The following is a 12,185-nucleotide window of genomic DNA, read 5'->3' as shown; positions in this document are numbered from 1 at the left end:
TATCTGTGTTCTATATCAAACTCACTGAATTATATCCCTAAAGTTGAGTTTGATCTAGCCTGCCAATGATGTCCATTACACTCAGGGGTTAGAATTTTACAGACCCCTGGAGTTGGGATGGCAGGTGGGGTCAGGGGAGGGTAAGTGTAAAATTGAGCACCATGACAGTGGTATTGTGCCATGCCCTGCCCGCCCCCACTACGATTTTACCAGCGGGGGGGAGAGTATCATGGACCAATTGAGGCCATAAGTGGCCAATTTCCTGTCGCCGATGGAATTTTACCTGTGGTAGAGGAGGTTGGCACCAAGTGTCCAGGCCACCACATGAAACCTGACAGATCGGTGGCTGGTCAAGGGGATGGGTCCCTTTTCAGTCACCCTATGCTCAACAGAGGCATCACTCTCCACGGTGGTTCTCCCACCCTCCCTTGGCTCCGGCGAGAAACTGGGCTTACCTTTAAGTCTGGACTTCATCAGCAACTGCAGTCCCAGCAGTGGGCCACTGCTCCTGATGGCACTGCTGAGACAAGGGAGCTGTCAGCCCCTTGATTGGCTGGCAGCCCTCAGAGGTGGGACTGCTTCTCCAATGGGGCGGAAGCCTGTCTCGATCTAAAAACAACCATAAATTGGCTGTGGGGCAAGCTGGCCAAGCAGAGGTGGTCTTCTCACCAACTCATACATCAGTGCGGGGGCAGCATAAAATTTAGTCCATGGTGCTAAAGGCAGATGGAAAGTATGTTTCTGACATCACATTATGCCAGAAATTAGGAATATTTTGTAAAGCAAGGGAAAGTAACCCTGATGTACATTTTGCTTTAGTAGTTTGGCGGGTGGAAGTAATAGTTTAAGGTATAATCTTTACTTTTTTTGTTTCTCTGTACTGGCCATTAAGGACCATGGGATAAAATTCTACCAGAACATTTTCAATTATGCAAGTGGACAGTGCTTTATTTTTATTTGCACAGACACATAACCACTCATCGCTATATTTTTATCTTTAGAATTTGAAAAATACTCCCCATTATAAGGTTCTGGTTCACACAGTTGATGGAAGAAATTCAGAAACAGCCTATATTCCAGAGAGTGATATGATCATAGTAACTGGTGTACAGGTATGTGTTTGAGTGTGGGGCTGAGGGTGGATTTGGGGATTTTAAAAACTTCATTCATGGGATGTGGGAGTCGCTGGCTAGGCCACCATTTAATGTCAATCTCTAATTGCCCTTGAGAAGGTGGAGGTGAGCTGCCTTCTTGAACTGTTGCAGTCCACGTGGTGTAGGTACGTCTACAGTGGTTAGGGAGGGAATTCCATGATTTTGACCCAGCAAAAGTGAGGGAACGGTGACATATTTCCAAGTCAGGATAATGTGTGGCTTGGAGGGGAATTTGCAGATGGTGGGGTTCCCATGCATCTGCAGCCCTTGTCCTTCTAGATGGTAGTGGTCCTGGGTTTGGAAGGTGCTGTCGAAGGACCCTTAGTGAGTTCCTGCAGTGCATCTTCTAGATGGTACACACTGCTGCCACTGTGCTTCGGTGGTGGAGGAGTGAACGTTTGTGGATGGGGTGCCGATCAAGCTTTGTCCTGGATGGTGTCAAGCTTCTAGACTGTTGTGGAAGCTCCAGGCAAGTGGAGAGAATTACATCACACTCCTGACATGCGCCATGTAGATTGTAGACAGACTTTGGGGAGTCAGGAGGTGAGTTACTCATCACAGGATTCCTAGTGTCTGACTTACTCTTGTAGCCACAGTATTAATATGGCTAGTCCAATTCAATTTCTAGTCAATGCTAACCTCCAGGATGTTGATAGTGGAGGATTCAATGATCGTAATGCCATTAAATGTCAAGGGGCGATGGTTAGGTTCTCTCTTGTTGGAGTGGTTATTGCCTGGCACTTGTGTGATGCGAATGTTATTTGCCACTTGTCAGCCCAAGCCTGGATATTGTCCAGGTCTTGATGCATTTGGACATGGACTGTTTCAGTATCTGGGGAGTTGTGAATGGTGCTGAACATTGTGCAAACATCAGCGAACATCCCCACTTCTGACCTTATGATAGAAGGAAGGTCATTGATGAAGCAGCTGAAGATGGTTGGGCCTAGGACACAACCCTGAGGAACTCCTGCAGTGATGTTGTAGAACTGATGATTGACCTCCAACAAGCATAACCATCTTCCTTTGTGCTAGGTGTGATTCCAATCAGTGCAGAGTTTTCCCCCTGGTTCCCATTGACTCCAGTTTTGCTAGGGCTTCTTGATGCCACATTCGATCAAATGCTGCCTTGATGTCAAGGGCAGTCACTGACACCTCACCTCTGGAGTTCAGCCGTTTTGCCCATGTTTCAATCAAGGCTATAATGAGGTCAGAAGCTGAGTGATCCTGCTGGAACCCTCACTGGGCATCAGTGAGTAGATTATTTCTAAGCAAGTGCTGCTGATAGCTCTGTTGATGACCCCTTCCATCACTTTACTGATGATGGAGAGCAGACGGATGGGGCGGTAACTGGCCGAGTTGGATTTGTCCTGGTTTTGTGAATTGGGCAAACCTGGGCAATTTCCTACATAGCCGGGTAGATACCAGTGTTGTAGCTGTACCGGAACAGCTTGGCTAGGGACTGGCAAGTTCTGGAGCACAAGTCTTCAGTACTATTGCCGAAATTTTGTCATGGCCCATGGCCTTTGCAGTATCCAGTGCATTCAGCCATTTCTTGATATCATGCAGAATGAATCGAATTGGCTGAAGACTGGCAACTGTGAAGCTGGGGAACTCCAGAGGAGGCCAAGATGGATCATCCACTTCTGGCTGAAGATAGTTGCAAATGCTTCAGCTTTATCTTTTGCACTGATGTGCTGGGCTCTCTCATCATTGAGAGGGAGCCCAGCCCATTCAGCCTCCTCCTCTAGTGAGTTGTTTATTTGTCCACCATTATTCATGATTGGATGTGGCAGGGCTGCAGAGCTTAGATCTGATTCGTTGGTTGTGGTATCACTTAGCTCTGTCTGCCACTTGCTGCTTATGCTGTTTAGCATGCAAGTAGTCCTGTGTTGTAGCTTCACCAGGTTGACACCTCACTTTTAGGTCTGCCTGGTTCTGCTCCTGGCATTTCCTCCTGCACTCTTCATTGAACCTGGGTTGATCCCCTGGCTTTGTGGTAATGGTAGAGTGGAGGCTATGCCGGGCCATGAGGTTACAGATTGTGCTCGAGTAAAATTCTACTGCTGCTGATCACCCACAGAGCATCATGGATGCCCAGTCTTGAGTTGTTAGACCTGTTCAAAATCTATCCCATTTAGCACGTTTCCTTGCCCATGTTTGACCTGATGCCATGTGACTTCATGGGGTATATGTTGAGGATTCATGGTATATACTGTACACCACTGTGCCACCACCTCTGTTGATGGATGATGATGCTGGTTCTTGACTAGTCTGTGAGACAGCTCTCCCAATTTTTGCACAACTTCCTAGATATTAGTAAGGAGGACTTTGCAGAGTTAACAGGGCTGTTTGCCATTGTCGTTTCCTGTGCCTAAGTCGATGCTGAATGATCCTTCTGGTTTCGTTTCTTTTTATTGACTTTCTAGTGCTTTGACACAACTGAGTGGCCTGAGGCCATTTTGGTGTCAACCACATTGTAGGCCAGACCAGTTAAGGATGATAGATTTCCTTCCCTATAGGGCATTAATTAATCAGATGCATTTTCACGACAATTGACAATGGTTTCATGGTCATAATTAGACTTTTAATTCCAGATTTTTAATGAATTATCGAAACCTGGTTCGCAGAACATTACTCTGGGTCTCTGTATTATTAGTCCAGTGATAATACCACTGCACCACAACTTCCCCTAAGGGAGGTGCTGTGATAATATGAGGATCTGTGTAAAAGCTGAGGTGAAATTATGTTTTATTCTGCAATGTAATCGGACCATAATTCAAAATACCACTTAGCTACCAACCACCCCCCTCCTCCAAATAATTTCAAAGTGATGTCAGGAAATGCATCAAAATTTAATTGTCAATTTGATTGTGGTGTTGACAGACTACTTTAATGTTTATTCAGACAACTGTGTTCCCATATTGAAGATAGTTTACAAAAATTTCTTGTATGAATTTGGGATGGAAATAAAATAAGCTGTTAACCCACCACAAAAAGAGCTGTATCTTAGTCTTCCAGTAAAGGAGATGGAAAATCCAGGGCCAAAAATTTGAGCGCATAGTAATACTCATTTGTTATAAAAACGCAACTGAACAATGTAAATTACTTATGGAAATGAGTGATTCAGGACTAGTCCAGATATCTGACTTTATTAAAGTACAAGGAAATGGAGCTAAACCAAGGTGAAACAGGCAAGTCTTGTAATCACTATCGTTAGAGATGCCTCAGTGTCTGTTGAGATCTTGAAATGGTGAACTTCAAGGATTAGACACCTTCTAACCATTCTTCTCCTTCAACTTACTGCTGGTTATGCACTACAGGTTTTTTTCTCTTCTCCACTAGCTTCCTTCCATTCCTTCCCTGGAAGCATTGACCTAATTTCCAGGGATTCAATCAGTCACATATGGGCTTTGATAGAATGTGTTAATCATGTGGATGCGGCATCACAGTCAAGACCCAATCTTGCCTTTACCCAACATCCACATGCACATAGAGGCTATTGGATAGTAATTGAGAATGGAAGCTAAGACAGATTTTTGCCCTCCTACTCCAGGACTTTAAGGCTGTTTTTAGAACCTCTACCACTTCCCAGGCTGAGGCTTCAGATTTGTTATCCACACTATATGTGTTCATTGAGTTCTGACCAATTTTGCATTTTGTCATTTTTAGGTGTACCACCCTCTGTCAGTATATTATTTCAGCATGTTTGATGGAGACCAGTACATAATGATGCCATGGCTATTGCAAGTCTACCCTCATGACTGAATGATGTTAATTGCCAAATGATGCTCAAATTATATTTTGCACCAGGAGAATTAATATGAAGACTTTAAATTCACGAAGGCCTTGAATATATAATGTATTTAAAATATCATGCCAAAATTCTTTCAGGAAAGTTTATAAAATATTACTACCACAGACTTGCATTTATTGATATTTCCTTTTGAAATATGAAATAATTGCAAGATGATTCGATCACTATATCAAAATAAAATGTATGTTTTCTACATATTATTTGAGAAAATTGTTCAATTCATATCTTCCTTTAACAGTGGCACAGCATATCACAGGTTTCTAACCTGTACAATACACAAGACTCCTGTTACCAAACCTTGTTAATCATTCACTGACATTCTGTTAGATTATAGAATGAGAGAAAAATCAAAGCAATATTTCATCCAGAGTAATTTGCAGCATGTCTTTTCTATACCAATAATAGTATGGTGTCACAAAATAAGAAAAAAAATGTTGAAGCTTCTGTTGTGTCTGAACATAAATAGGTCTTTGACTTTATGCTGTAATACATTGAAAACTATGAGTGGTTGTATTGACACCTCTAAGTACTTGAGTTATACCCCTGGAGCAGAATTTTCTGCCTGTTGGGTGGGTGGGCGGGCCTGACCCAATCTCTGGTGGGCAGGGAGCTGATCTTCGCTGGAGGAGCGGGCCTCGCCTCCATTTTACATGGGCGGGCCAATTAAGTCCTGCCGAGCGTGATGTCCGGTGGGAAGCGCTATGTGCTTCCTGTGCTGACGGGGGTGGGGGGGGGATTCCCAAAAAGTGAGAGTGCGCTCTTTCACGCATGCGCACGAAAGATCACACATCTCCCTGAGGCTAAGTGCTGCCTCAGGGAGATCGCTTGCAGATTGAAAAATATTAAAAATAGAAAAAAAAAATCCCTAACATGTCCCCCTCATGTGGCAATGTCACATGAGATGGGATATGTTCATTAATTAAATAATAACTTTATTAAAATTTTTAAAACCCTGCATGAAACCTCATCCCACCACTGGATAAGGTTTCATGTTTTTTCTATTTGTCGCTGGGGCTCCTGGCCTGCCCACCAACCTTAAGGTTGGACGGGCAGGTCCTTTAATTGTTTAAATGGTCCTGTCAATGGCCTCTATTGGCCATTGACAGGTTGGCGGGCCCGCAGCTGATTTTGCTGTTCCCCTGCCTTCCTGAAAATTTAAATGGGGCGGGTTGATGTCGGGGGTTCCACCCAACATCATCCCGCGTCATTTTACATGTTGGTGAGCGGGCCCCGTCCCCTGCTCGCTGACAGAAAAATTCTGCCCCTGGAGTTTCTTTTGCTTAAAAAAAGCCTAGTTCACAAGCTTTTGATGACAATTGTGCATGGTTGAGTACCGGAAAGATCCACGTTTGATACAGGTCTGGGAAAGTTTAGTACCAGTTGGAGTGCTTCAATTGGTTTTCCAGGCTGGGAAGGGGAAATGTCAGCCAGGTTCCTGTCCTTGACTGCTGGAAAGTGCATAGTAATGGAAACTGGACATGGACGAGTCAGGCTCAGCTCTCCAGCCTGACTGACACTCACTGACCATGCTTGTAAATGAAGACTGGCTGCCATGGTGAGGCCTATTCAAAATTAATGACAGGTGATGTTCGTAACATTGCAGCAGTTCTGGCCAAATGTCTAGAGACCCCCCCCTCCTCTTGATTCCATCTTCTTCTTGGCCACTTCCTCAGGCTAAACCTAATTTTATACTATTTCTGACCCTGTGAAGGGCTGCAAACCCCACATCCAGTCCATCACAAGTATTTCCACTTTGGTATTATTGTCACTTCTAACCATACTTGGCTACTACTACTGTTGAAAGTTCTGGACACCTTTTTCACTTCCAGGCCTTTCCTTGCCAATATACTCCTCAAAGGTGGTCTGAGCTCCAACTGCAGAATCTCCAAGTCAACCTAAACTTTACTCCTTGAGTTATATCTTATCACCTATTAACCCATCCTCACCAACTTTCTCTGACTCCCTATCCCAGTGAATTAATTTCATAGGAACATAAAAAAAAACCCAAGAACTCTAAATTCATCTGGACCAAAAATGAATTATTCCCAGTCACACATTGCATAAATGTTTATCAAGTCTTCCTCATTTTTTCCCATACTAGCTGCCTTCCTAGTGAGCCCATTGGCATCACCCTTTATGTGAAAGCAGTTAAAATCAAACTAAATGTAAACCTTCTCACTTGATCCTATGTCCATTTGTTCTAGTATTCTTGGAAATCTTAAACACATCATCGGGTTTAACTGATCTCTTCCCTTAAGAACCTTGCTACTAGCTCCCCCTGAGCATTCTTTTCTCTGTATAAGCAATCTCAGTCTCATTAACAACTCTTTGTAGATCACTTGTCCTAGGCTGGGTCCCAGTTTGTATCCTGTTTTGCACTGCTTTCAATTCCTACATATTGTTTCAGTAATATTGTGGCCGGAACTGTACACAGCATTCTAGGCGTGGCTGTGCCAATAATTGTATAATTTCATTTTCATCTCTTGGTATTTGTGTTCTTGTTCTAGCTATTACAGCCAACGATACAGCTCTCTTTACTTACTGTTGTTATGCACTGTGATGTTAGTTTCATCATTTTGACATTATCTCTTCTTCAGCGCTCTCCACAAACATCCCATCCCCAATGATGGCAGAGCCCAGCTCATCAGTTTGAAAGACAAAGCTGAAGCATTTGTAACCATGTTCAGCCAGAAGTGCCAAGTGGATGATCCATCTCAGTCTCCTCTGGAGGTCCCCATCATCACAGGGATCTCACGTGCTAATTCGCTTCACTCCATGTGATATCAAGAAACAGCTAAAAACATGGATACACCAAAGGCATTGGCCCTGACAACACCTTGGCTGTAGTACTGAAGATATGCTTCAGAACGAGTGCATCCCTAGCCAAGCTATTTCAGTACAGCTACAACACTGGCAATGTAGAAAAACATGTATGTCCTGTTCAGAAGAAACAGGACAAATTTAATCCGGCCAATTACCATCCCATCAGTCTACTCAGTTATTGGCAAGGTGATGGAAGGTGTCATTGACAGTGCTGTCAAGCAGTATTTGCTCAGCAATAATCTGCTTATTGATGCTCAGGTTGGGTTCCGCCAGGCAATTAAGCTCCAGGCCTCACGACAGTTTTGATCCAACCATGGACAAAAGAGCTGAACTCAAGCTGTGGGGTGAGAGTGACTGCCTTTGATATCAAGGCAGCATTTGACCAAAGGTGGCATCAAGAGACCCTAACAAAATTGAAGTCAATGAGAATCAGAGGAAAAACTCTCTACTGGCTGGGAGTCACATCTAGCAGAATGGAAGATGGTTGTGGTTGTTGAAGGCCAATCATTTCAGCCCCAGGACATCACTGCAGGAGATCCTCAGGGTAGTGTCCTAGGCCCAACTATCTTCAGCTGCTTCATCAATGATCTTCTCTGCATCATAAGGTTAGAAATGAGGATGTACACTGATGATTGCAGTGTTCAGTATCAGTTGTGACTCCTCAGATACTGAAACAGACTGGCCTGCATGCAGCAAGGCTTGGACGACATTAAGACTTGGGCTGATAAGTGGCAAATGATATTTGCACCATACAGGTGCCAGGCAATGACCAAGACAAAATCGAACTATCTCCCTTTGATGTTCACCAGCATTACTATTGCTGTTTTCCCCTACCATTAACATCCTGGGGGTTGCCAATGACTGAAACTTAACTGGTCCAGCCATATAAATACTGTGGCAGTAAGAGCAGGTCAAAGGCCAGGCGTTCCATGGCAAGTAACTCATTTCCTGACTCCCCAAAACCTGTCCACCAACTACAAGGCATAAGTCAGGAGTGTGGTGGAATACTCTCCACTTGCCCATCTGAGTTCCACTCAAGAAGCTCAATACCATTCAGAAAAAGGCAGCCCACTTAATCAACATCCCATCCACCACCTTAAACATTCAATCCCTCCACCACTGGCGCAAATGGTACGTACCATCTACAAGATGCAATGCACGAAGGTTTCTTTGACACCACCTTCCAAACCTGTGACCTCTACCACCTAGCTAGACGAGGGCAGCAGACAAATGGGAACAACACCATCTGCAAGCTCCCCTCCAAAACACACACCATCCTGCCTAGAAATTGTATTGCTGTTCCGTGACTGTCAGTGGGTCAAAAACCTGGATCTCCTTTCCAAATAGCACCATAGGTGTCCTTACACCAGAAGGACTGCAGCAGTTCAAGAAGACAGCTCACCACCACTTTCTCAAGGACAATTAGGGATGGGCAACAAATGCTGGCCTTTCCAGTGATGCTCACATCCCAAGAAAGAATAAAAATTAGATACTTCACCCATGTGACCATTTAGTTTATATTCTTCTTGTTTTATTTCCCTTCACCTTGTCTCACTAATGCATATTTATCAACATAAGATGCCATTTGCTACCCATCAGCCCACTTTCTCGCTCAATTTTTCCAGATAGCTTTGTATTTTAAAACAGAAAATGCTGGAAAACTCAGCAGGTCTGGCAGCATCTGTGGAGACAGAAATAGAGTTAATGTTTCAAGTCCGTATGACTCTGTTAACTCTGTTTCTCTCTCCACAAATGTTGCCAGACTTGCTGAGTTTTTCTAGCATTTTCTGTTTTTATTTCAGATTTTTAGTGTCTGCAGTACTTTGCTTTTAGCTTCATATTTACTTCGTTCCCTTTTATAATCCTCCTACCTCTCACTTGCTGTCATCTGCAAACTTAAGCAATTTTGTTTCTGTCACTGGTTCCAAATCATTTACATAAACTGTACACAAAAAATTGCCCCAGCAGCAATTCCTGTGATACCCTTTTAGTGATTCTTTGCCATTAGTGATTTTCAAATATGAACTCCTGTCTCTCCACTCCACTGGTGCTGTAAATGTCTTCACTGATGGGCCTTTGTGCTTGAGAATTTTCTTCCTAAACCTCTTTTGATTGCTACATCCTTGTCAACTTCAAAAGACTCTTGAAAATGTACTTCTTTGACCATCGCTTTGATCACCTACCATTACTTTTTCTGACTCTTGCTTGGTTCTGTTTCCCCTTACCACTGGAACCTTTTTTGGTCTTAAGGTTGCAATGTAAATGCAAGCTGTTGCTATCTTGGCCCAATCAGCTAAACTCAGCAACTGAATGTGGTTCAAACCTAGGATCTTCCTGGTCTACATAGCTCACCTCGTCTGTGTAAACTGCTCAGCCTTAAGGGAGGATGTTCCCCTGTAGTTCCCCAATACCCAGCAACACCTTTGCACGTGAGTATAAATGGGTGACCTTCTGTTAGTATCATTGTGACCTGGTTGCCAGGAACTGTGCAAGAATGCTAACAGATCTATTGATTTTTTCCCCCTTCTCTGTAATGCATGGGCCGTAACTTCCGAGCTCCAAGGCAGTATATCTGGAGGGTACCCCAAAGATGTGCTGGGATACCCTGCCATAAGTTCCCAGGTAAGGATTGCACGGCAATTGCCCAGGAAGTTCAAACTTCCTTTGGGCAATTACCCTGCGCTGGGAGCCATCTGAAAATGCAACTTAAATTGCAAACTTTGGATGGTTCTGACTGTCTTAAAGCAATAGCCACTCAGAAAAAATTGGAAGACTTAAAACCACTTCTAGCTTCTGGGTAACATTGTACTGACCACCCTTCAGCTCCTACCCCCCCTCCACTTCCCCATCACCCCAGGCCCAATCCGACCCCACCCAAACCACCACCCCCACCCCCCCCACCCCGGCCCAACCGATTTCCCCCCGCTGCTGACCTGACCTGAACCCCCACAAGGCCAGACCTGGTTCCCCACTTCCCACCTCCCCCCCCGTCACAACTCCAAGGCTCGGCCCAATCCCCCTTGATTACTTGATTTCAAGGTAAGTAATTATAAGCGGAGTGGCAATCCAACTCAATTGCCACCCCATTGGAAGTTACAGGCCATGGTGATTGATATCTGGTTTCTCCCCCAACACAGTGCACCCAAGAGTGGGAGGTGAATAAACTTGGGTAATTAAGCACTCATCCATTATCACTACATTTAAAGTGATATGTTGTTAGCAACATTGCTTGACAGAACTCTAGTTTGCATTTTCAGGTATCATGTATAATAGATGCAGGCAAAATAGGACCTGGCACCAGGAAATCCAAATCGAAGCTGTTCCAACTTGTATGTTCAAAACATGCAATTCTGCATTTTTTGTCAGAGAGCTGATCAAATGCATCCTTGATGCTTCATATACAAATGTTGAGGAATATGTATTCTTTCCTCTTAACTTGTCCATTGGAACAGAACATGTAACAGTATTGTGGTTTATTTAAAACAAACTTGGTATAAATTGCTGCACATCACCCTCATTAAAAAAGTTTGACAAACATGTAGGTTTGTTACAATAAGCATTGTTTGAGAATGTTTTGTTCCCTTTATGAATTACTGTGAATAAAAGAAACATCAAAGCTAGCTATTAAGGTGTGATCTATTTTCCATATTCAATCGACTTTGTGAGGGATAAGATGGCTAAACAGTTTTGGTGGTAGAATATTTTACATATCTCATGCTGATGGGTTTCATCAAGTAGTCTTTCTTACTGGAAATGAGCTATAAACCTGAAGTCTTTGCTTTCATTATGTCATTCATCCTTAACTCCATTTCGTCAATCTTGAGTTTTTCTGAGCTGCTTTTTCTTGGGTCAGAACAGCCTTGTGCTCACTAATGCAAACCATCAGAAACTACCATGCCATATTCTTCCAAGAAATTTGCATAAATTCTGCAACATTGGATCCACTGACCATAATCCTAAATTATTCAAACTAGGATACACTCGAAACTGAGCTGAACATTGGATTGGAGTCAAAGGATGCCATCACTCATCCACCATTTGTAACCGAATAAAATCTATCCAACCCACACAACAGGCCTTGGCTAATGGACATTGGTCCCTCTGAACAGAAACAATTCCAGTCACAGCAATTAAAGCATAAAAGAATGACTTTATGATGAAAATTAGATGACTTTATTTAAGGTTTTTGAAGAACAAATTGATTGATTAAGTTAAACAATCTGATAAAGTTGCATTCCAGCCTTATCCTTGAATTTGTTTCTTTTGATAACAAGAAGTAAAATTAAATACCTGTGGCCTGAAATTCATGGGCTTATGGAAGCACTGCTGGGGAGTGCACAGGTTGGGTGGAATTGAAATCAAAAATAGTTTCACTGGATCTCAATCCTTTACTG

At 43.3% G+C, this 12,185-nt stretch overlaps 1 protein-coding gene across 5 annotated transcripts in view; it reads left to right on the top strand.

The window, feature by feature from the left end:
* Positions 1 to 5,163, top strand: part of si:dkey-261l7.2 — a 32,493-nt gene extending 27,330 nt beyond the window's left edge. For all 5 annotated transcript variants that reach the window (XM_041188130.1, XM_041188128.1, XM_041188127.1 and 2 more), the window contains 2 exons: positions 1,002 to 1,112; positions 4,824 to 5,163. In XM_041188130.1, the coding sequence (XP_041044064.1) occupies positions 1,002 to 1,112; positions 4,824 to 4,919 (207 nt within the window). In that variant the 3' untranslated portion in view covers positions 4,920 to 5,163. The remainder of the gene's footprint in view (positions 1 to 1,001; positions 1,113 to 4,823) is intronic.
* The last annotated feature ends 7,022 nt before the right edge of the window (positions 5,164 to 12,185 follow it).

The sequence above is a fragment of the Carcharodon carcharias genome, chromosome 5 (assembly GCF_017639515.1).
Source record: "Carcharodon carcharias isolate sCarCar2 chromosome 5, sCarCar2.pri, whole genome shotgun sequence".
Taxonomy (NCBI): Eukaryota; Metazoa; Chordata; class Chondrichthyes; order Lamniformes; family Lamnidae; genus Carcharodon; species Carcharodon carcharias.
The sequence above is the reverse complement of the archived record's forward strand: the minus strand, read 5'-3'. Positions and strand labels throughout refer to the sequence as shown.